Source organism: Salvia hispanica, chromosome 3 (assembly GCF_029641045.1).
Source record: "Salvia hispanica isolate PSC_SH4W2 chromosome 3, Shi_PSC_v1, whole genome shotgun sequence".
Lineage (NCBI taxonomy): Eukaryota > Viridiplantae > Streptophyta > Magnoliopsida > Lamiales > Lamiaceae > Salvia > Salvia hispanica.
Window position 1 is genome coordinate 56,932,471 of NC_142694.1, and position 25,249 is coordinate 56,957,719.

General features: G+C 38.8%; 2 protein-coding genes across 2 annotated transcripts; one reads left to right on the forward strand and one right to left on the reverse strand.

Moving 5' to 3' along the window:
* Window positions 1–18,397: 18,397 nt before the first annotated feature.
* Window positions 18,398–22,335, forward strand: LOC125212578 (calcium-dependent protein kinase 32-like). The gene is made up of 9 exons (XM_048112786.2): window positions 18,398–18,634; window positions 18,729–19,413; window positions 19,946–20,069; window positions 20,156–20,299; window positions 20,494–20,646; window positions 20,761–20,876; window positions 20,990–21,157; window positions 21,352–21,582; window positions 21,821–22,335. Exons 2-9 carry the CDS (start codon window positions 18,934–18,936, stop codon window positions 21,968–21,970), a joined length of 1,566 nt encoding a protein of 521 aa, XP_047968743.1. The 5' UTR covers window positions 18,398–18,634; window positions 18,729–18,933; the 3' UTR covers window positions 21,971–22,335.
* A 162-nt stretch (window positions 22,336–22,497) lies between these two features.
* LOC125210436 (pentatricopeptide repeat-containing protein At2g02980, chloroplastic-like) lies at window positions 22,498–24,701 on the reverse strand. The gene is made up of 2 exons (XM_048109994.2): window positions 23,747–24,701; window positions 22,498–23,398 (listed from the first exon to the last, which is right to left on the reverse strand). Exons 1-2 carry the CDS (start codon window positions 24,602–24,604, stop codon window positions 22,571–22,573), a joined length of 1,686 nt encoding a protein of 561 aa, XP_047965951.2. The 5' UTR covers window positions 24,605–24,701; the 3' UTR covers window positions 22,498–22,570.
* Window positions 24,702–25,249: the final 548 nt, after the last annotated feature.

Here is a 25,249-nt window from a genome sequence, read left to right on the forward strand (position 1 = left end):
TTTCTTGCTTTTTTATTCTTTTTTTCGACAAGTTGGCTAGAAACGACGGCTTCCTCTGTAGAAAGTAATAAACATTGCATAAAATCAGAAATATTTACTGTATTTTATTTTGGAGTTTAGACTATCTTCGATTAGATGTTAGTACTACCAATTTATTTTATTGTTAGTGAAAAATGAAAAATATTGAAAATGTCTGTTACTCTTTACTATATTACACAAATGTTACTATTTATCAATCCTAAAGCTTTAGGATTTGAATCTCGAACCAAAGTATTACCAAATCTACACTGATCTGTAGACTTTTTGTAACTATCTTTGTTTGTTTCGTTACAAAACGCCTTTGTAAAACATTTGATTGAATAAAAAACACTATAATTTGATTGGGTCGAATAGATTTGATTGTAGGACGAAAAACATTTTCTATATTTTCCATGAAAAAATGTAGATTGTAGGACAAAAAACACTGTCTATTTTCTATGAGAAATTGAAATAATTTCTCAAATATAAGAATATACTCCCTCTGTATTAAAAAAATAGAAATATTTGAAACGACACGGATTTTAAAACACAATTGATAAAGTAAATGAGAATAATTGGTAAAGTAAGAGAGATGAAAGGAAAAATGAGTAAAGTAAAAAAGACGAAGAGAAAAAGTAGCGAAAGTGGAGCTAGTGAATTGTGCGATCATGTTCTAAAATATAAAGATTCTAAAATTTATTTCTATTTTAAGGGAAGGATCCAAAATGGAAATAGTTGTTATTTTCATAAAATGGAGGGAGTATTAGTTAAGGCTACAAATCGAACCTTTCTAAAGTTTAGGTTATAAATTGTAACTCTTTCACTCATTATTAATGGGCAGCCTAAGGGCACCCGCATCGCTGTCTCGATGCGGGTTCGGTCTCGTCTCGGCGAGACGAGACCGCATCGAGACAGTGATGCGGCACTCCCGTCCCGTCGCGTCTTGTAGCCCTTCTTGGAGATGAAGCTGGTGAGCTCTGGCGCGAGGCCCGTGAGTGGACGTCATCGTGCTGACGCAATAAATAATTTTTTTTTAAAAGCGATTTTCTGGAAAAAAAATTAAAAAATAAATTTTTAAATGGTAAAAAAAATTATTTTTTTTCCCTTTTTTATTTTATAAATACTCCCATTACCTCTTTCATTTTACACACAAACACACATCTCTCATCTTTTTTTCTTCTCATCACTAACATATCATCTCTCTTTCCTCTCCAATTTTTTGCAGAAATGTCCGGTGACGGAAGCTTCGACAGCGAGGGCGGCTTCGACTTGAAACCCGGTGCACCGCCACCGCCTTCGGGGGATGATTCGCCGGCGGAGTAGTTTTTATAATTTAAGTGTGCAGTTTTTAATTTCTAGTATTTTAAATTATGTCTTTTTTATTTTTTTAAAAAATTTTAATTATGTGTTTTTTTAGGATTTTAAATTGTAATTTTCTTTTATTTCATGAAGTGTGTTTTTATTAATTGAATTGGTTGAAAATAAAAATAAAAAATGAAATTGAATGAATAGTTAAGAGATGAGATGATTAAGAGATGGAGGGTTGTTGTCTCTTAGAGCATCAGCAGCGGCGGACGTCCGCCGGGCGTCTGACCGGCGTGCCCGACGTCCATCGCGGACGTCCGCCATTACGCGTGAAGACGAACGACGCGGATGTCCTTTGCGGACACGGGAGATCCGCGGCATCCCCGGGACGTCCGTCGCGACGGCGGGTGGACGTCCGCCATTGTGGCAAATCGACAGATGTCCCGACACGATTCTTTTTTTTTATAAACTCTATATATACTGCTCGTTGCAAACTCTAAATATATGGCTCGTTACAAACTCTGGATATACGACTCGTTGCAAACTCTATATATACGATTTTTTAAAAAACTCTAATGCATGTATTATCGTTGAAAATGAAGGCCTAAAACAAAAATCATATCATATCGTTGAAAATGAAGACCACCGTTGGCTAGCGGCAAACTATATAGATTCAACGCATATGTATGCTTTTAAAAAAAATAAAATCGTTGCATTTTCTTCGTATTTGTGCCGAAATTTTAATACCATATATTGTTTATTAATTTCGTAAATTGTTTAATTTGGTGAATTTGTGAATTTTTTTTATTGCGGGAAGTCCGCGCGGGAAGGCTATGGGATGTCCGTTACTGTTCAGTAGGAAGTCCTTATGACGTGGCAGTGCTGAGAAGGCTATGAGAGGTCCTTATGACGTAGCAGGAGGTGTTTTTGGGAAGTTCGTCAGAAAGGCTTTGAGAAGTTCATCTCCACTGGGGATGCTCTTAGTTAAAAGATGGGGTAAAAAGTGCAATGGGGCCTAAATTGAGACAGTAATGTGGATGACCTAAATTGTTATTCTTAATTATCATTATTTTAAAGAATTTATATTTCCTGATTGGCGCCAATAAGTGCGGTCAAAGAAAAGTGGCATGCATATGACCGTAAAGCAAGGGTTGGCCCACTTTAACTGGACAAACTATTGCCGATTACACATTGACTTAGTCCATGTGAAGTGACATCCTCTTTTAAATAAAAAATTAGATTAAATAAACTACTTATAGAAATATCTTAACCTGCATTCTCAAGATACCTCAAAAGTGATTGGTATCTCTAACTATAAGTTCTCTTTGGTAATTTAATTAGATTTTGTAGCCGATTGTAAATCTAACACCTTGCAGAAAGGAGTTTTTCTTTTGAAAAAGAAATCATGGAAAGTCGAGGAATAAATACGACGTAATATGCACTCCATTGACTTTGGTTGACTAATAAATTATGAAATGAATACAAGTGGCATAGAGATTAGGTACGATTGGAGATATTTTTTTAAATTAGCAATGGTATTTAATGTTGCAGGATGGTAGGAAAGGATCTAGAAAGTTTAAGATAAAAAACAAATAGTCCTATTTGTGGTAGCTTGGCCCGTTTGACATATATTTGGTCTGTCCAATTAAATTCAAATAAACACATAGAATTAAAATAATAATAAAAAAAATAGAAAAAAAATAATTATAGTATTATTAATGAAAAATGAGGTTTATTTTATTAGAGAGAAGGAAGTTATCAAAGTAGAAAAGAATATTTTTATTGGACTTTTCAATATGAAAAATATTTTTATTTTTATGGGAACGGATGGATGGAGTGAAATAATTTTACAACAAATAGTTTTTGTTCATATATCATGTATAATTTGAATGCAACTTAGACTAGTTTATTAACAAAGAAGTAGAAATTGAAAGACGGCAACAAAACTTAAATCTTAGAATTGTGTACTAGTGGAAATTTTAAGATGAATTGGAGGTTAATGTATATCTAATTCGATAATGATTACTCTGAAGTAGTACTACTACTAATAAAGTGTCGGCTCGAAACTTCTAAGAAGGTGAGGTGAGGTGAGGTGAGGTCAACAATATATATCAGTCACATTAATTCATTGAATTGAGACACAATTTTATCCTTATTTTGTGCTCGAGTCCAACTGGTTATGTGATTTCAATTATCACATCCCAAATTCATATTGCCCATCATAAGATTATGGATATAGTCCAAATAATGACAATTATAGAAAACACAAACTATATACATGAACTGAGAACATCTCCATATGGAGTACATTTTATCATTTAAAGATCTTACAAATTTTATTCATTGAGGTATTTTAAAGATCACGTATCGATAAAAGTTCATGTCCACTGTTCCCTCTGTTCTACAAGAGTATGCATTCACTTTTAGTTAGACACGAGTTTTAATGCACAACTGATAAAGTAAGAGAAAAAAAATAGAAAAAAAATAAAAATAAAATAGGAATATTATTAGTGGAGAATTTGTATCACCTTAGTAAGGAAAAAGTTTCCAAATATAGAAAATGTATACTCTTGTGAAAAGACTAAATGAAAGAATGCATATTTCTATGGGACACAAATATTGGGTTAGGGCTCCCAACTTGTGGAAAAAAGACCCATATATTATTGATTCATTTATTTACTTAAATAGGACAATGGGAACTTATAAATACCTACCAAGAGTGTAGGAGCCGCCACAATTGAGAGAAGAGAGAGAGAAAAACGTGTAGAAGGGAAAAAATGGGAAAATAGTGTTCTCCAAGTTTCTGCACTGCGCATTCTCGAGTTTTGTCTTGATCGGAGGTTCAAACGTTGTCCCATCAACTGAAATTTTATCTAGAGGTACAAGACTCGTGGTTCTTCATTCTGACAGAAGGAATTTAAATTTCAACGGTTAGATCTTTAGTTACAAATTTCTGAACGTGACTGTAGTTTCTTAAGATGTTTATTTCATCTATTTTGAAGTATTGATTATCTAGTGCCTTTGTTATGTTGTTAAGGATTAGAAATCATTGTAAACTTCTTGGTTGTATTCTCTCCTTGGTGATAGTGGATTTGGTACACCAGTGGGTCTCGCGGTTTTTATCTCTTCACATTGAAGAGAGTTTTCCACGTAAAATCTTGGTGTTGATATTTTCATTATCGTTTCTCATTATCATATTATTGATTTGTCCACATTAGGTGCTATTATATTGTGCTCCTATCATATTCTTGCAATTGGGGAGGTTTATTTATCCGTTACGCCTCATAATTAGGTCATTCCTCCCAACAACAAAGTGTATTTTACTAAGCGAAAATTATTTAATACTAATTCGTTGGAAATAAGACAAAGTAGACCTCAGCTTGCTGATCACATCAAGAGAATTCGGACGGTAATTCCAGATATGTTGATATTTTTAATGTTCATAGGTCTCATATTCTCAATTCTTATGTTTTTCCAAATAATAAATGGAATGAAAGACTATCAGAAAATGTAATCGTACAAAATGGCCCCTTGAACGAACGGTGAACATCGATGGTCATCGCCTTTTCTACCGACGATGTGGCATCTGACTACACCAGTAAAATAAGTATTCCTTCCGTCCGCTAATAAGAGTTTCGTTTTTTCATTTTAGTCCGTCCGCGAATAAGAGTCCCGGTTCACTCCATAAATGGTAATAGGGTCTCACCTTCCACTAACTCATTCCACTCACATTTCATTTAAAACTAATATATACAACTATACAAGTGAGACCCCTATTCCACTAACTTTTTTCCACCCACTTTTCTTAAAATTTCTTAAAACTTATGCTGCCCATGAATGGGACTCCTAATGACCGACGGAGGGAGTAATCTTTAAAACCTTGTATTGAGTATGAGAAAGGAATGTAATAAAGATAGGAACGAAATGACAATTCTTTGGCATTTTCATTCCAAACTCTCCTTTATTCCTTTGCATTCTAAGGATTTCATTCCATTATACCATGAAAGGGATAAAAACCAAGTCACAGAAAAAATTGACATCAAACCATGCTTCGGAAAGTAGAACACAAGTCACTTGAATTGAGAACGTTCACAATATGAATCCCCACCTACCAAACCCTTGTTCTTCGCTGCCTCCTCCCTCTTTCGTTGTGTGTGGCTGTCCCCCTTCCATCCTTGCGGCTGTGAACTTCTCTCCGGCGGTTTCGCGGCCGGCCAGACCGTCCTCGGCCTCCCCTCCATCGTTGGAGAGGAGAGGTTTTGTTGCTTAGCATCTCTCCTTCAGGCGATTCCTCTACCCAAAACGGCGGTGGAATCGTGAGCGGCTAAGGTGGTTTCTTCCCAGATTTGAAGCCCTTCCTTGCGCCATAGTTGCAGCTCTTTCTCAGAGATCCCTCGCAGGAACAGCCCGGGATTCAGATTGAGGAAGGCCGGCTGCTTTGTGGTTGAAGCAAAGAAGGCTGATTTTCGAAGAAGTTCATCTAGTTAAGTTCTCTTCTTCTCCCTTCTCTCTCCCTTGGCTGGTTTGTTTTTTGTGTGGGAGTTGTTGTTTTTCTTTTGTTTGCGGGTGTTCTTTGGGTTTTTTTTTTCCCGCTGTCCTCGTGCTTTTTGCTGCTGGAGTTCGTCGCTTTTGCAGGAAATTGGCGGTGTATCTCCTGTTTCCTCTCGGTTTTCCGGCTAACTCTAAACGAAGCTCTTGCTGGATTGGCGCTGCCTTGCTGGAATCAAGGAGTCACAAGTCTCACCAGCCATCTTGAGAATTGAAAAGTCTCTTGCCTTACCAACCATTTCGTGTATCGAACAACCCTTCGCGCCATCCCTAGAATCTCATTTATTATTTCCTAGTCCCAAGTTTTCAAATTTGAATTTGGCGGCTAGTGGGGGTTGGTGAGTTGGAATCAAGGAGTCACAAGTCACAAGTCTCACCAACCATCTTGAGAATCGGGTTTGGGCTTCGGGTCTGGACTGGGCCTTCATTCCGAACTGGGTTCGGGCTGTGTGGGCCTTGGGCCGGGTCAATCTCTCAAAGTTGGGCTCCGGGTTTGGGCCGGATCTAGGGTTTGCTCCGAGTTGGGCCTGTTGGGTTTGGGTTTTGGGTCTGGGCCGGGTCTTTATCTTGATTCGGGTCTGGGCGGGCCTTGGGCCAGGTCAAATAGTTAAAGTTGGGTTCGGGTTTGGGCCGGATCTTGTGTTTGCTCTGGGTCGGGCCTGTCGGGTTTGGGCTTAGGGTCTGGGCCGGGTCTTTAATTTGATCCGGGTCTGGGCCGTTGGGTTCGGGCTTGGAGGTCTTTGGGCCGGGTTTTTCTTGGCAGAGTTGGGCTTTGGGTTTGGGCCAGATCTTGGGCTTGTTGCTGGGCCAATCCTACACCCCAGGTTGCTCTTTCTACCTTTGTCTTTTCTTTATTTTCTAACATGTCTTGTGTAGGCTTGAGTTGAGCGTTGTTTCCTACCACATGGAGATTGGTTCGACGGCAAAGGATGGACCTGGACCGTCGACCCCGATTGAGCAACGAACTGAAGTTCTTACCTCTACCAACAATCCTCCGGAAAATCAAAGAGATCACATGCTAAATATTTCGGAAGTGCCTTGGGATGAGGTGCGTTACAAGAACAAAGAAGCAGAGCGTGAGAAGGAAAGAAGCAAAGCCTTTACTCGCCAAAGGCTTCTTAACCAACTTGCGACGATCAATGGCAAAGCTCCGGATATTGGAGATCTCTGCAAGAAATTCAACATCCCTGTTCGTGTCCATGGCGAGAATTGTGATGTGCACGACAAGTCGAACGATGATCTTCGAGAGGAGATTTGAGGCAAAGCTTGAAGCGGAACGGAACAATGCATTGATTGCCTCCAAACAAGCCATGAAACAAATGGCAGAACCATTTGTCCGCACCCTCGTTAGTGCCGAAGGTATCACTACTAACTCAAAGTCCATTGCTATTACTAATGAGGACCTCGTGCCTATTAGCAAAGGCTGGGGTCCGTCCCTCTGTGGAATGTTCGCAGGTAGGTTCTCTGGAAAAGAAGCCGTCTTTGCCATGATCAATAGGTGGAAAGTCCCGGTGAAAGTGACATTCCATAGAAAGGGGTGGATGATCTTTAGCTTCCATTTTGCTAAGGATATGGAACAAGTGCTGAACCTTGGACCCCAAGCCATCTTTGGCAACCCGCTGATCATGGGGCCTACTACGGAGGACTTCGACTTTAACAAAAAACTGAACGTCGATATCCCGGTGTGGATCAGAATCCCCGATCTCCCCCTAACACTATGGAGTAGATCGGCCATTGAGAAAATTGCGACCACAGTGGGCACGCCGATCATGGTGGACGAGGATACAATCCTCAAATTTACACTTGATGGCCCTAGAGTCCAAATCATCGTCAACATCCTTGAAGAGACGCGCAAGGGAGTGGAAATCAATATGCCGGATGGTAGCACCTTCGTGCAAGAGATTGTATACGAACATCTCCCGAATTACTGTCGTACTTGCCATGCCTTCGGGTATTTTGGCGAGGGGTGCCCCGGACCAGAGGAAAGGGAAAAGGAGAGGATCCACAGGGCCAAGCTGAACCGACCTCCTCCCCACCGGGCAACTACCCGCGAACCATCCCGCGACCCTGGCCCGCGAAAAGGAAGGGGCTCCTCTAGAGGCCGCAGCCAACCCCGCAACGCAGAAGCTACGAATCCTAATACGGGGACTAGGATGCCAGCAAGGAAATTTAAAGGGAAGAGTGTTGTGCAACAAAATGCAACAGCCGCGGTTGAGACTTCAAATAAATTAGAAGGCCTTGAGATTGAAGAGCCGACTGAACAGGGATCAGGGGCCCCTTCTTTCCCGGCTCAGGAAAGGAATTCATCCTTAGACATTCAAAGCAATGAGGTCAGCTATCCTATCGATATTAGAGGTGAAGCTTACAGGAATGTTATCAAGAATGCCACAATGACTAACGGCGCAGAGACTCAAGCCAATGCAAATGTGGCGCCATCCAGCATCCCCGATAATGTTCGAGTGGAGGACTCGGAGATTGAAGAGCCAGACTTTGAAGCTGTCCCTCTTTTCACCGACACCATTGAAAACACTCCGAGCCATTACCAGCCTGGAGAGCTCGAGAACCAGGGTATGGACCCTACCGCTTTTCCCCCACTCCTTGAAGCCAACTCAGGGCTTAAGGGTCGGAAGGCGAACTTGGTTGGAGTACAGGACACGGCTGTTGCTGGGTCAGGTCGACCCCCGAAGGATATCGGTGCTCGAAGATCAAAATCCAAAGGACCCATCTAGAGCCACAAGCTGCGGACGGTCCAAGAAAAAAGACAAGAATGGAGAAAAAGTTCGGGATGTCACTCGGTCAAGAAGCCGAGGACCTGGAGCAACCGAATCTATCTCTATAGTGATATTGATATGATGAACACTGAGCGAGACATAGCCGCTGATCACCGTCGCAAGACGTGTCAAGATCAAGAGCCCGCACTTCTCAATGATTATTACAACATGGAACGTCAGGGGCCTACAACAACCCTGCAGACAACCTGCTGTAGCGGACTTCATTCGATCTAATAGCGTTGATTATATGGGTCTCATTGAGACAAAGCTCAAAATCAATGAGAAAGGGGATTTCATAGCCTTGTTTATGGCTAGGTTCTTTCCTTCGTGGAAATTCGTCTATGTCATGGCCTCTGATCGCGATAAAGCCTGCCGAATGCTGCTCCTTTGGAACCCGCAAACGGTTGACTTGGACGTGAAGAAAATTGAAGAACAAGCCATCCATTCCCATATCAGGTGCATGCGTTCTAGAAACTCCTTTCTTTTTTCTCTTGTGTATGGCCTACACTCACCCGGTACCCGCCAGGGTCTATGGGACTCGATGGTGGACTTCAGATTGAAGGGGGGACCCTACATCGTAAGTGGCAACTTTAATGCGGTCATGCACGTGGATGAACGGCGTGGCAAGAGAAATCCAGAAAATAAAGAAATGGATGGCCCTCTTAGAGCTTGCACGAGACTTGGATTACAAGACACCCCCGCCTCGGGATGCTGATTCACGTGGACAAATGGGAATGTATTCAGTGAAATCGACCGAACAATGGTCAACCAGGAATGGATGGATGCGGGCTACATGGTGGAAACAACGTTCATGCCTGCGGGATTCCAAACCGATCACTCACCGGAAAAATCAAAAATTTTCAGTGATGTTAAATCCTACCCTAAACCCTTCAAATTATTCAATTATTGGATGACCCATGCAGGGTTCAAGCCACTTCTCGAGGAAAAGTGGAGGAGGCCAGTCGTTGGGTCAAAGCTGTATACTCTCTTCCAGAGATGTAAGGGGTTCAAGCAGGACCTTCGGGAGTTCAATTTCAAGCACTATAGCAAGATATCCGAGCGAGCAAAACAAGCTGCCAAGGAGTTGGAACCTGCTCAACTTGCTATTGATCAAGACACGGAAAACCAGATTCTCAGGGAGCAGCTTAGGGGCCTCAAACAAAAAGCGGAGCAGCTTGCCACAGCAAAAACAAAGTTCCTTAGCCAAAAAGCAGGGAAAATGAATCTCATCCATAGCGATAAGAACACTGCCTTTTTTCAGTCTATGGTTAAGACTAACAACACTAGGAATACCATCTCCTTTCTTTGTAGGGACGACGGTTCAATAATGGACGACCAAGATGACATTATTGAGGCGTTTGTGGGCTTTTATCTGAGTCTCTTCGGGACAGAGAAAGCTTCTCAACCGGCAAGCCGGGAGGTCCTTCACAATGACCCTCTTTTGAATGAAGAAGAGATGGAAGGGCTGATCCGTGAAGTCTCGGCTCAGGAGATAAAAGATGCCCTCTTCAGAATCGACGAAGGCAAGGCCCCGGGGCTTGACGAGTTCTCCTCGGCTTTCTTCAAGAAGAATTGGGATATGGTTGGAGCCGATTTCGTGGAGGCTGTTAGGGAGTTCTTTCACATAGGGCAACTCCTCAAAAGTCTCAACACAACCATCATTGCCCTGATCCCAAAGACCTGTTGGGGTTTGTATACTAAAAGATGCTTCGAGCGTACATGCCTTTGTACAGTCAGCTTGTGCATGTATACGAGAAACGTCACGTCCACTTGTTTACCTATTTATGAGAATAAATAATATAATATAATGGTTTATTATTGAAATATAATAAACAGTCTAAGGCTTTTTACTAAGAAGGTCAAGTAGGGAAATTCGATGAATCTCCTCATGAGTTTTCCAGTAGGGGACTTGGCCAGATCTAGTAAGAAGAAAAACGTATTCACAACCTAGATAGACTTTGGCTACCTATTGGTACGGTTGCGGTGTTTGTGATAATTCTCTCTTACCTAAGAAGAGATTAGTAACACCGGTGTGGTAAAACACTGAAAGGATCTAATCCGAAATGTATTTTTTATTGCTATCTACTGGAAGAATATATTTCAGAAAGTTTAGTATTTTCTAGTCTATGATATTAATATCAATATTGTTTATTCAATCAAACGCCACTTTGACTTATCAATATGTGAGAGTTTGTACGTAACTCAAGTTCATGATATCTTGGGTGGTAGTAATTGAATAACATGAAGGTATTGGAATATTATTTCATAGAATTCGCGTGCCCAGTGTGGTATGATTAAATCTCTAAAAGGGTGATCCCCAATGAGGTGTTTGAAAGAGGAATTTATTATTCAGAAATCTGCGCAGTTGGAATTTATTCCACGAATAATAAATAAAGTTTCAAACTAGAAAAACTCTTTGGAGAATTAATTTAATTCTAGTCATATAGCAGACAAAAGAATTAAATTGACGGATCAAGATAATCTTAAACGCGGGAAATATTATAAAATAAAATGGACCCAAGTTATTTGTAATTTGGTGATTTAAGTGGGAGTGCAATATTATTCTTTAGTGGAATAAAATAATATTCCATTGATAATATATTAAATCATGGGTCTTTTGATTTAATTAGTAATTTATCTAATGGGTGAGCCCAACACTTAAGTCATTCCATGGATCCCCTTACTAGCCCAATAAGGTCCACTATAAATAATGAATGAAAGGGAAACCCTAGCACACAATCCAAGACAACACAAAACCCTAACCCTAGTGCCTAGAAATCGGCGCCTCCTTCCTCTTCCACTTGGTCTCGATTTTCGAGCCATAGTAGTGGGAGAATTATGGTTTTGATTATTGTTCTTGATCTATCCTAATTCATAGGATTAGATCTAGACAATTTGGTGTTTGTATTGGGTTTCCCTAGATCCATTCAAAGTTATTTAATTGATAATCTAAGATCCGCCCACACGGATGGAGAATCAAGGACAAGGGAATAGTACGGAAGATTCGTGGTCGATAAACCAAGGATCTCCGGGTGGTGCAGCTAGCAACGTCAATCCAATGATGGATTATGAGGTAACAATCGAATCTACATCGAATATGCATGATTATGTGTTTATTTGATGTTATATCTATAGATCTATGTTTATTGCATGAAATTGGAATCGAATGCATAATCAACTAAATAGATCCGGTCAAGGACCTGTTTGATTTCCGTGTCTTCCGTTGCGGTAGTCCCAACAAGACCAACAAAAACCCTAAAGTCAGGGACTTCCGATCGATCGCATGTTGCAATGTTGTCTATAAGGCAATTACCAAAATCATCTCCAAGAGAATGGAGCAGCTCTTGCCAAAGCTCGTTAATCAAGCCCAATCAGCCTTTGTTTCAGGAAGGAGTATCATGGATAACATCCACTTAGCCACGGAGCTCATGCGGCAATACGATAGAGCTCGAGGTGTGCCACGCTGCACGGTTAAGATCGATCTTCGTAAGACATATGATACCATAAGCTGGAGCTTCTTAGAAGAGGTACTCCTTGGTCTCAATTTCCATCCGATCTTTGTGGAGAGAGGCATGGCTTGCGTGACTTCGCCCACATACTCGATCATAGTCAATGGAAGCTCTCACGGATACTTCAAAGGTAGAAGGGGAGTAAGGCAAGGTGACCCTATGTCTCCGGCTCTTTTCATTTTATGTATGGAATACCTTTCTAGACTCCTTGCTCTTCGCACTCATGGCCCTCATTTCTACCACCACCCTCGGTGTGGTGCGCTTAACATTACTCATCTAGCGTTTGCAGACGACCTAATGTTGTTTTGTCATGGAGACCCGTTCTCTCTTTGTGCTTAAGGAAGCAATGATGGAATTCTCAAGCTGCTCGGGTCTTGAAGTGAATCAAGGGAAGTCTAACATATTCCTTGCAGGTTCTATCTCGGACATCCATAGAAGCACTCTCATCGGCATGTTTGGATTTTCGGAGGGACACCTCCGGTTAAGTATCTCGACATTCCACTGGCATCCCGGATGCTCAAAACAGTGGAATACTCCAATCTCATGGAGAAATTCTCTTCAACTGTGAAGAAATGGAACGGTAAGTCTCTCACCTTTGTGGGCAGACTCGAACTTATTAGTGCATGTTTGCAGGGTGTGGAGACCTATTGGCTCCAAGCTTTCCCCCTGCCGGGAACGATCACCTCCAGACTCATCGCCATCTCAAGGCAGTTCTTTTGGGGATCAAAGCATGCAAAGGTTGCATGGAAGGATGTCTGCCTCCCTACCTCGGAGGGAGGACTTGGCCTCCGAGACCTAGATAGCTGGAACACAGCCCTACATGCGAAGATCCTTTGGAATATCTTCACCAAGAAGGACACTCTTTGGATCCAGTGGGTTCATACGAAGATCATCAACGGAACCGGCTTCTGGGACTGGACGCCGAGGAAGAAGATTGACTCTACGCTCATAAAACATCTTATCTTTATCAGGGACAAGATGGCAAGCAAAGTGCCGAGACAAGAAGTGGAGTGCCTTCTCACCCAATGGAGTTGGGGAAAGGAAACCCAGACAGCCTACGATTGGTTCCGCCCCCATGGGGAACGCCGGTTCTGGGCAAAGTTTGTGTGGAAAGATCCATTCTCGCCCAAGTTCTCCTTTATAGGTTGGCTGGCCATTCGGGGGAGATTGACTACCCGAGACCGTGTCACTTGGACTGAAACCGAAAAGAGGTGCGAATTCTGTAAATCTTATGCCGAAACTATTGACCATCTCTTCTTTAAGTGTGCAGAAATTAGGAAACTCTAGGATATTATTAGAGACTGGACGGGTATGCAACACCGGCCCGTCACGATCAAAGGAGCCATCAAGTGGATCGCGAGATACCGTACAGGTTCAATCAACCATTACCCAAAAGGCTAGAAGAATCTCTCTAATGGCATCGGTCTACTTCATTTGGAAAGCTTGGAATGCGCTCATCAACGAAGGAGTGAAGTTTGACATGGTGCGCTTGGCGTTCCTTGTCAAATCAACCACCTACACCTTACTCTATACCCGTTTTTCCGATGATCAAGTCACGCACATTCTTCCGGATCAAAGGAGTCAGCCTTAAAAAGAAGACCTGGATTCACATGACCAGTGTTCGGTCCTTGGATAGCCTTCTGGTACTACTTACGTGGGTACTCTTTTTCCTCTTGGGATCTTTTTTCCTACGGATTTTTGGTTCCAGGAGGTATTAACGAGGCCCGCCCACCTCTTGGGTTAGTCGGTAGTACCGTTGCGAAGGCTTTTAGTTTGAGTTATTATGCACTGTATCTGCTCCTCGTTGGGTTTTCTCCCTCGAGTCTTTTTGCTCTTCTCTTACTTCCTGGGCCTGTCCGGTTAGTTTTGCCTCGGGTATGCCTGAGAGATTTCGTGTACTCTTTAGTTTCTTAATTCCATTTGATTTATTTATCAAAAAAAAAATAATCCAACCATATTATTTTTTAAAAATTATGATCGGAATCCACTGCCCCAAACACAGAACTTGTGCTTTATCTCGTCATAGTAAAAAATGAAAACCACAATAAAAAAGGATTTGATTCATTGCGTGTAACAATCAGATCATGTCATATCAAATACATATAAGATAAATACGCACAAAATTGAAAAAATGGAAGTATGCTCAGACAGCCAAGGGTTGTTTCGTCAAACACGAGATCAGAAACTCTAGTGTACGGAAATTTGCTTCATTTGCGCTAGCAATTTCACAGAAAAAATTTCATAAAAATAACAATTGAGAACCTATATTTCCAACGGAGACGCCGGTGAAGAGGAGGAGCTGTATTTATGTATGGAATTTTTGTGTAAAAGAATAATGGGCTTTTCATGGGCTGCTATATCTTATAGTATATGAATTCCTTCAAATTCAATTCTGTTATCGAATAAAATTATAATTCAATTCATTCAAATTCAATTTTATATAATTCTAATTTCAATTCAATTCTAATTTCATGTACCAAACAGACCCTACTAGTATTTATCGATTTTGTTTGTGTAAATTAGGACACCGTATACACCATTATATCGTGTTATCAAGCAAAGTGATATCATTACCACGTCGAAACTTACTGCTAACGCATCATCATGTCATGACAAAAATGACTTATAAAAAAAAATTAAGATTTTTTGATACAGTAAGTTCAGTGTGCCTATTTCAATACCTTCTTTCCACTCCTAAACTAAATTTCATATGAAAGTCATATAAATTTGGTACGGATTGTCCTCGAAATTTGATCTTGAGCATAGGAATAATACACTAGTAGACGAGGAAAAAAATACTAAGTTGTTGTCCAAGCAAACCACCTGAATTCATATAGATTTCATTCCCACAAAAAAGAACACTTTTCTTTATCATCCATCCATAAAAAGATCACATTTCATTTATGAAAGTTCTCTCAAACTCCTTGTCTTTTTATTTTATTTTATTTTATTATTTTATCCTTTTTTACTTATTTTATCTCGTTTCCATATTTTTGGCTTAAACTAGAAAAAGCACGGTTTATAGTTTTGAAAATAAAACTTTTTTGTAAGGAAAAATCTAAACATTTTTCTTTTGAATTTTAGTTGAAAGTGTTATTGTCAATTCCTTAATTAACATAAGGGATTATAATCTAAATGAAAGTACAATTAAAATAGATCAATTTCTTGTTTTTTGCAAATGAAATAAATGACAAAAATACCTCAGCCATATATATACAATTTATATCAGTTTATCATTATGTAAATGTAAATGCACTTAATTTGCATTAATTAGTCGTTGTTTTAAATGATGAGATAGAGATCAAGCTTTAATTATTAATTAATAACCTTATACGCGACCTTCATCTTTTTAATTTTAATTTTTCAATAAAAGAAGAAAATACAGTACTGATTTTCACTACTAAAGCAAAGACGAAATTCTAAAGTTAAACCCAAGCTATAGGCTACTAACAAGGATTTATTATAAAATCAACAAAAGTCATCGTAGATATTGTAGAGGTTCTTGAAAACAAATTAATTAAGTTGACGTAAGATAATAAAATTTAATTTATTATATTATAAATGTCGCTTTTTCATAGGCTGGCAACCTTCGATAGAAAAAAAAGGTGGGGGCAGAGTAATACACTCTACTCCCTAAACATTATTTTATGCAACCTAACACCTTAAATGTTACTACTTCAATTTTAAAACCAAGCTTAAGTCTTCACCAATAAATGATTTTGCAGCTATTGATCCAAATTCAATTAGAAAAAAAATAGAACTTTTGTTAGAGATAAATTGATTTTCTTACTTTTTATTAGTACTAAAAATTTTAAATTCAAATTAACATACAAATCTGATAAAAAAAATCCAGATACAATATGTGAGAACCGCGAATCGTATACTTTTATACAGGGGCGGAGCTACGTTGGGGCATGGGGGGGCCCTTGGTCCCCCAGCCATTCTACTTTTAAGTATATTATATGTATTCAGAACCATTAACCGTGAGACTTGGTAGTGCAGTTGGCAAGTTTGTCACCTTAAGATCTTAGTTGTGGGGAATGTACTAAGTTTGAATCTCAGCCACGCCTTCCTTTTTTGAATATTTGCCCAATGTTTTAGTAAGCCATTTTTTGTCAAATAAATTGCAATATTTACCTAATCACTATGAAAGATTATTTTTATATTTTTATCTAATGCTATATTCTAATTTTTTTTGTCAAATTATATTTTGAATATTTTCCCAATGTTTTAGTAAACCATTTCTTGTCAAATAAATTGCAATATTTACCTGATCACTATGAAATATTATTTTTATATTCTTATCTAATGCTATATTCTAATTTTTTTTGTCAAATTATATTTTAGAAATGTGATATATTTATTCAATAACTATTCCTGTCAATTTTTAATATGTACACTTAAACAATTATTAGTTTACTTATGGAAACTGCCCAATGTTTTAGTAAGCCATTTCTTATCAAATAAATTGCAATATTTACCTAATCACTATGAAAGATTATTTTTATATTTTTATCTAATGCTATATTCTAAATTTTTTGGTCAAATTATATTTTAGAGATGTGATATATTTATTCAATAACTATTCCTGTGAATTCATTTTTTAGAGATATGTTTAATTTATGACTTTTAAAGGGTATAGTTTGAAATGATATTATTTGTTCAATAACTTGTAAATATTGTAATATACATTTTAAAACCATTTTTTTTAGTATTGTAATATAATTAATTTTTATCAAATTTTTTTAATATGTAAACTTAAACAATTAGTTTACTTATTAAAAACTTAATTTTATTAGTAGGTACATTTTTTTAAGGTCATCACAAAATTCTTATATCAATTATTTTTTATTTATTAAATTTTCTTGATATGCATTTATTTGTTATGCACTAAATATCTGAAAAATATTCCTTTATTTTTAAGATCTTCTAATTCTAAATGATGAAAAGAGGCAAAACATAAAAGGGTTTTCCTACGACTAATTTCGATGACAAAATTATCAAGAGATACCTATATTTATTAATAGTGAGCGCTAAAATTTTTCTTCTTCTTGGACCCCCCACCAACAAATTCCTGGCTCCACCACTGCTTTTATAAGTATATCCTATTTTACAGTCAGACATATATAATTGTTCTAAATCGTTACGAGTGATATGGTGTTGAATTTAATCAAAACTATGGACCACTCATAACAATATCATAATTTCATTTGAATGAGAAACCCTATACTTGTTACTGATTTTTATACATATGCCCTAAAATAATTCATTTCTATAGTAAATCTTTGTCGAATTTTTCCTAAAAGAAAAAGAAAACGACACGAGAAAACAAGTTTATCATACCTTACAACCCCATTAAAATTACATGTGTATGCTGTATTGATATTCTTTTTTTTTTTTAATAAAATACATATATAGTAGTATAATATAATGTACTGTATATAATTGAGCCTCCCATTTATGAGTCAAATCACCGAGTTTGACTTGGTGGCCGGCCGTTCCCGAAAAAGTAATTCCAAAATAAATATGCTTCTAAAAATCAGCCAGCCACTTCATTTTCATTTTTAACGTGATGCACTATATTATATAAATAAATAAAATAAAATAAAATAAAACCCAAAGTTTTATTTTGCCTAGTGTGAAATTTAAATATTCATTCAAACATAAAAGTCAACCAAAATGGCTGGACATATTATGCAACTGAACTAAAAACAGTTGAGCAACCAAATGATTACTTCGTGGTTTGACTATGGTATGATAAATTAAATTCTATAAATATCTTATTTAAATATCATAACTTGACATTGTGATAAAATTAAAAGTTTAATTTTCATTTTTGCTTCAAACCTTTTAATAAATATATCCATATGGAGTATTACTACTATTTTGGATTTCGACTCTAACCAGACTTCTACTATTGCAAACAACTCGTATATGATCAAGTTAAAAATTACAACTCTATTTAGTTAAATGGTTTTAAATAAAGTATTTTGACCCGCTATTTTTTATTTTATTTTTAGTGAACGACTTCTATTTTGGTATGTATTATAAAATTAAATTTTGAAGATTTAGGCCAACTTGTTCTAGATTTAATTAATTGAGTTGTCCAAATTATCTTCTAGAAGGTAACAAAATATTGAGAATATTTTATATACAAAAATCATGTAATAGGATTTAAAAAAAAAAGTAAAAGTAGTTGACGAAAAACGGAAAAAGAGAAAGAAAAATTTTAATATACGGCGTAGTAGAAGGAAAGTGTGTATGAAATTTTATTGACTCTCCAAAAATGTTTTCAACACTTATAATTTCAGCATTTATTCAATCTCGATTTTCAAACCCTATCAAAAATTCCCCCAATTCGTAGTCTCGCTATCCAATATTATCTGTTTAGATTAAAAATTCCCTTCATTTCTTGATTGCATCGCAGCTCAGATTTTGTTTTGGGGCTGAATAGAAATCGGCAGCTCTATCGATTTTTCTCAGGTGTGCTTCGAGGCTTCCTTATACTGTTTTGTTTATTTAGATGTGAAAAAGATTTAATTTTGGCGGTTATTGACTACTGTTTACTGCAATTCAGAAACCCTACTGGCTGAAAGATCGGGATGAGTAACGAAATCTGAGATTTGAAGATTTAGTTGAGAAATTATTTAGCTCAATTAGATTGGGGTTTTGCATCCGGTTTGTTTGATCGACTGATAAGCTAGGGTTTTAGTCGATTTGCATTTTGGTGGAGAAATTGGGGATTTCTCGTTAAACAGGTTGATTTTGGTTCATCTTCTGTAATGGGTAATTGTTGTGCAGTACCGCAAACCTCGGATGAGAAGAAGCCAAACCCTTACTTCGATGGGAAACCTGTTCCGAATGGTGGGCTCAAATCTTATGTGTTGGAGAATCCAACAGGGCATAACATAGATGAGTTTTATGAGCTGGGGCGGGAGCTCGGACGGGGTGAATTTGGGATCACGTATATGTGTACAGATAAGAGCACTGGTGATATTCTTGCTTGTAAGTCGATATCAAAGAAGAAGTTGAAGACTAGAGTGGATATTGAGGATGTTAAAAGAGAGGTCGAGATCATGAAGCATTTGCCTAAGCACCCTAATATAGTGACGTTGAAGGACACTTATGAGGATGATAAAGCAGTCCACTTAGTAATGGAATTGTGTGAGGGTGGTGAGTTGTTTGATAGGATTGTTGCTAGAGGGCATTATACTGAAAGGGCTGCTGCAGCTGTGACTCGTACGATTGTTGAAGTTATTCAGGTGAGGATTTTTGTGGCTGAGTGTTTTTCAGTGACATATTTTATTTGGAGTGCTATTTTCTTCTAATACATGACATCTGTTCTTCTAGTATTAGGGGTTGTGTAGTTTAATTAGTATGAAGTGTTATAACATTTCTCTGAAAGGTTTGTTAGTAGAATGGATTGATGAATGCTGATTCAGTTTAATAGTATGTATCTCATTTAACTTTGAACATCTAGGTTTTTAGAGAAATTGGATTCTATTAGGTGTTATATTTTCTATATGCCATTGAAATGCAAAAAAAGTGTCTTATATACTAAGTAACTGGATATGATCTTTTGAGGTTGATGTATTAATGCTTGTGTTTTTTTGTTTCTTGTTGCTATTCATTCGATTATGCGTTTGAGGAACTATAGAAGCCCAGGTGGTTATTATTATCATTTGGTCCACTATTTCATCCTGGAATTTTCTCTTTAGTGTGGGAATCTGTCTATGTGGCATCTATATTTTTGTTCTGCAAGCAGTGAATTAATTAAGTTGGGTTTCTTCGCAGAATTGTCACAAGCATGGGGTCATACATCGTGATCTCAAACCTGAAAATTTCTTGTTTAGCAATAAAAAGGAAACATCACCACTGAAAGCTATTGATTTTGGGCTGTCAGTCTTCTTCAAGCCTGGTAATGCCTTTGCATTCGAGCACTCGTTGTACAACGGGATATAGGTCTATCTTGCTTTCATAACTGATTCATTAGTAATTCCACAGGCCAGACATTTGATGAGATAGTCGGAAGTCCCTATTATATGGCTCCAGAGGTGCTTAAAAGGAACTATGGTCCAGAAATTGATGTCTGGAGTGCTGGTGTAATTCTCTACATATTACTCTGCGGTGTTCCACCATTTTGGGCTGGTAAGCTTCCGTAATATATGTTGATGCAATAACACCGTCACCCTAATCTGGTACTATATGATTTAGAGAAATTGACTGAATCCTTGTATACTTAAAATGATCAGCATATCTGGAAGTCTAAGATTCATATCATGTTCTTCATTCATGCTCTTAATTTTCACTTAATCATTACATAAACTGCTCATGACTTGCAGAAACCGAACAAGGAGTTGCCCAAGCGATCATTCGTTCTAACGTGGACTTCAAACGAGACCCTTGGCCCAAAGTGTCTGATAGAGCAAAGGATCTGGTGAAGAAAATGCTCAATCCTGATCCCAAAAAACGGCTTACAGCACAAGAAGTTCTCGGTAAATTATAGTGTATTTGATGAGCTTTCTGCGTAAACTACTTGGGTCCTCCCTTATGATTTCCTTGCATCAAATGTGAAGCCTCTTGACATGCATAATTCTTTTGACTTGTAGATCATCCCTGGTTACAAAATGCAAAGAGTGCTCCTAATGTTTCTCTGGGTGAAACTGTCAGAGCTAGGCTCATGCAATTTTCGATGATGAATAAGTTGAAGAAAAGAGCTCTAAGGGTAAATTCTTGCTTTATAAATCGCAAAGAGTTAAATCCATTGGCTTGTATTATAACTTGAACTAGTGGCGCTCTTGCAGTTATCTCGTACTAAATATCCCATTCAAATTTCAGGTGATTGCTGAGCATTTGTCAGTAGAAGAAGTGGCAGGAATAAAGGAGGGGTTCAAATTGATGGATACAAACAACAAGGGGAAGATCGACATCAATGAGTTGAGAGTTGGATTACATAAGCTTGGTCATCAAATCCCCGAATCTGATCTCGTAGTTCTCATGGAAGCGGTAAGTGCCATTTTGACTTTAAAATTTTAGATTTCACATCTCCTCCGAAATGTTAGATAGTTTATAGCCACGTTCGTCGCAAAAATCACATTCATTCTCTGTCCAATTGGTTGTTTCCTTTACGTCCTGTTTTTCCCTTCCATAATACAACCAATCTTGGTTTATGCTGAAGTAACAATTCTCTCTTCTTTCAGGGTGATGTGGATAAGGATGGATATCTCGACTGCGCGGAGTTTGTTGCCATATCTGTACACCTAAGAAAGTTGGGCAATGAAGACCATCTGCGCAAGGCCTTCGACTTCTTTGATAAAAACGGAACTGGGTATATAGAGATTGAAGAGCTGAGGGACGCCTTCGCTGATGAGGCAGAAGTTACCAGTGAAGAGGTCATAAATGCTATTATTCAAGACGTTGACACCGATAAGGTTAGCATCACTAGTTTATCTCGTTCCGTTTCCATATGGAGCTGTTTAGAGCGTCGAGCTTTAGAACTGTGAGACACATATTGGGTGTTTGCTCTGAGTAATGAGTTACATCGTCAATACATATTTAAACAAACTCTAAATTATCCGATCCACATTAAAATATGATCTTATATCATTTTGTTCCATCAAATCTATCATCTGAAACTAAGAGGATTGAATGTGTCTTGTATTTCTGCAGGATGGTCGTATAAGTTATGAGGAGTTCGCTGCAATGATGAAATCTGGCACTGATTGGAGAAAGGCGTCAAGACAATACTCACGAGAACGATATAACAGTCTTAGCTTGAAATTGATGGAGGATGGATCCTTAAACAAGAACCAGGAGTAGATAGATGAGAAGACACTGACTTGCTTCGGCTTAAACGGAAAACCAATGATCGTTTCGTGATCAGTACGCAAGGACTTAAAACGAAAAACTGAGTATGGTCTCGGCTCTAATTATTTTTTTCTTTGATTGTATATGTTAAGATGGCTGGCTGTTGAGGATGACGATAAATAGGTCATTCACGTTCATGTTTACTCTGATTTGTGTGGTTTGTTCGTTGGTTGGTTATTCTGGGATAAAGATTCACAGATATTAAGGATCTTTCAATGTGTATGTTTCTAGTAAGAAATGTAATACCTTTGCAGTTGTATATACACGTATTATTCTCCAACTTTCAAAATTCTTAAGGAGCACTATATTCCATATAATTACAGTACTCTTGAATAATTGATTCAGTCAATATCTGTTGATGCCACACTACATATACAAGCTCCACAGCTCACAGACCAAACTGGTCCTTGTATAAGAGCGTGGGCTCAATTCAAGAATCAAGACAGTTATATAAATATTTGTATGTGAAGAGGTTCACCTCAGTGAATGTGATCCAAAACTTCTATTCTGAATTGAGAGCCAAGAATCTAGAGATCAAACAATGAATGAAGTTCACCAGAAATCTTGGCAAGAGCAGACTCCATTGGCAAACTTGTGGAACCTAATTCTATCCCGAACGACGATTTCCCGATTGTACAACTTGCTTATAGTCTTTGTCACTTCATGGCAGTCTTCGCAGACCCTAAGGTTCTTCACTACTCTAATAGTTACTGGCGCCTTTGTCTTCAACAGACCGTATGCAATGGCCAACCTCTCGCTGTGCTCCCAGAGAGCTCCCAGCTTCTCCTCGTCACCAACATTTTGCAAAACAGACGCAATCCATGGTTCATGCCCGCTGGCCTGAACCCTCCCCGAAACTTCGCGTATGAACTCAGTTATGGCCTTAGCTTCAGGATGGGACCAATCGCCCACCACAAACTCATGCACATGTCCGTTGATTTCAATGGAGCTGCACCCTGGCACAGCTTTGATTCTTCTGTCTCTCATCTGCCTTCTAACGCTACTCATCTTAACCCAATCTGACATAGAAGCATACAAGCTCGAAAGCAGTATATAATTCTCTGCGTTATGTGGCTCTAACTGAATAAGCTGCTTTGCTACTTCTTCGCCTTTGTGGAACATCTTGTTCTTCTTGAAACTAACCACCAATGTCCGCCATATTGCTGGGTTAGGAGCAATGGGCATGCTTGCCACAAATTCGTATGCCTCTTCTGCCTTGTTTGCGCGACAAAATAGATCAACCATGCAGCCGTAATGCTCCATAGACGGCTCCATCCCACAGTTAAGCATGCTCGACCAATACTTTCTCCCCTCGGCTACAAGCCCACCATGAGCACATGCCGATAACACTCCAATAAGCGTCACATGGTTAGGCTCAACCTGAAAAAATATTCAAAACGCTGCATATTACAAACTACTCATGAAGAATGGGTGCCAAGATCCAACACAAGCTGAGACTAATTTGAACACTGAGCACATTGAGAGAGAGCATTTCAATCACAAGAAAGCACAAACTATTCATGAAGAATGGATGCCAAGATTGAACACAATCTGACACTATCCATGCATCAGCACTATCTGAGGCTAAGCAACACAAAAATCTTGAAAATGGATCACAATTAGCTAAACCAACGTGGCAATAATCACTAACCATTACCAAAAAGATCTAAACTTTACCATTCTCTAATCCAACAAACATCACTACAATAACTAACTCCTCTCCATTACCTGAGCTTCCCCCATTCTCTCAAACAAATCCAACGCTTCCTTCGCCATCCCCGTGATGGCAAATCCAACAATCATAGAGCTCCACGCCTTTGCATCCCTAACCGGCATCGCCTCAAAAACAGCCCGCGCCTTCTCAATGCACCCACACTTGGCGTACATACTCACAAGCGCCGTGCTCACCTCAAGGTCATTCTTAATCCCATTCTTATCAATAAACATATGCAGCCATTTCCCCAAATCAAGCGCCCCAGTCATCGCACAAGCAGAGATCACACTCACCATCGTCACCTCATCCGGCTCCACCCCGCCTTTCTGCATCGCCCTAAACAACTCCAAAGCCTCATTGACCTTCCCAACCCTAGCATAACCCCCAATCATCGCACTCCACGCCACCACATTTCTGTCAGACATTTCATCAAACACCTTCCGCCCCAAATCCACCTCCTCGCATTTCGTGTAGAAATTGAGCAACGACGTCTGAACAAACAAATTCTCCCCCAATCCAGACGCAATCGCGTGCTTGTGCACCTGGCGGCCCTCATCAAACGCCGCCAGAATCGAGCAGGATTTGAAGACGAAGGCGAAAGTGAAGGTGTTCGACGCCGGGGATTTGGACCTAATCAATCTCCGGAAGAGGAGAATCGGCTCCGGGGAGGGGGTATGCTGCAGGAATCCTCGCATAACAGTGTTGTAGGCAAAGATGTTAGGGCAGCGGAGGTGGAAGAGGAGGCGCTTGGCGTAATGGGCGTTTTTGTAGGCGGCGAAGCAGAGGATTTTGGAGAGAGAGAAAGCGTTGGTGGAGGGAGAGAAGTGGGGATGAGTGAGAATTTGGGCGTGGATTTGATCGAGAACTCTCATGTTGGGACATTTTTTGATCAGTAATGCCAATCTCTCTTCTTCTTCTTCTTCAGCCAGCTCTGCTGATTTCAAAACTTCCTTCTTTTTGCTACTGTAATAAAACTCAATTTTTTTTAGACAAAAGAAGTGTATAATTTCGGTTTTAAAAGTGGACTTTCGTGTTATGAGCCCAATATCTGGCCCGGCCCAAATAACACATGTAATATAAAATTAGCTTTGTTGTTGTAAATAGGGATGTCAATCGGGCAGGCCCATCGGGTTTCGGGCCAACCCTACTCGGGTTGCGGGTCAATCGGGTGTGGGCTTGCCGGGTTGTGATTTCTTTCGGGTTGTAAAAGTTCGGCCTTAACCCTAAAAACTCGGGTTTCGGGCTAGCCCGACGAGTTAATCGGGTTGCTACCGATAAGGTTAAGGCTCGAACAATCCAATAAATCATGATGAAAATTAGTTATATTTATAAAATATAAAATATTTAATTATGATAAATTTGATATATATGCTTAAACTCAATCATAAAATACTAATATATGTGATATTTCGTGAAATTTTAATGCATGTTAAAAATTTAAATATTCTTTTAGTGAGATTAGTTTATTTAACAATTATTATATTAATAAAAAATCAATATATAATTTATATATTTAC

Bases quoted from the DNA above. Each gene is read 5' to 3' on its own strand.
- LOC125212578 (XM_048112786.2), top strand. From the start codon at position 18,934: ATGGGTAATTGTTGTGCAGTACCGCAAACCTCGGATGAGAAGAAGCCA. The intron at 21,158-21,351 runs GTAAGTGCCATT...CTCTTCTTTCAG, and splicing joins TCGTAGTTCTCATGGAAGCG to GGTGATGTGGATAAGGATGG. The intron at 21,583-21,820 runs GTTAGCATCACT...GTATTTCTGCAG, and splicing joins AAGACGTTGACACCGATAAG to GATGGTCGTATAAGTTATGA.
- LOC125210436 (XM_048109994.2), bottom strand. From the start codon at position 24,604: ATGAGAGTTCTCGATCAAATCCACGCCCAAATTCTCACTCATCCCCAC. The intron at 23,399-23,746 runs GTAATGGAGAGG...ATATTTTTTCAG, and splicing joins AGAGAATGGGGGAAGCTCAG to GTTGAGCCTAACCATGTGAC.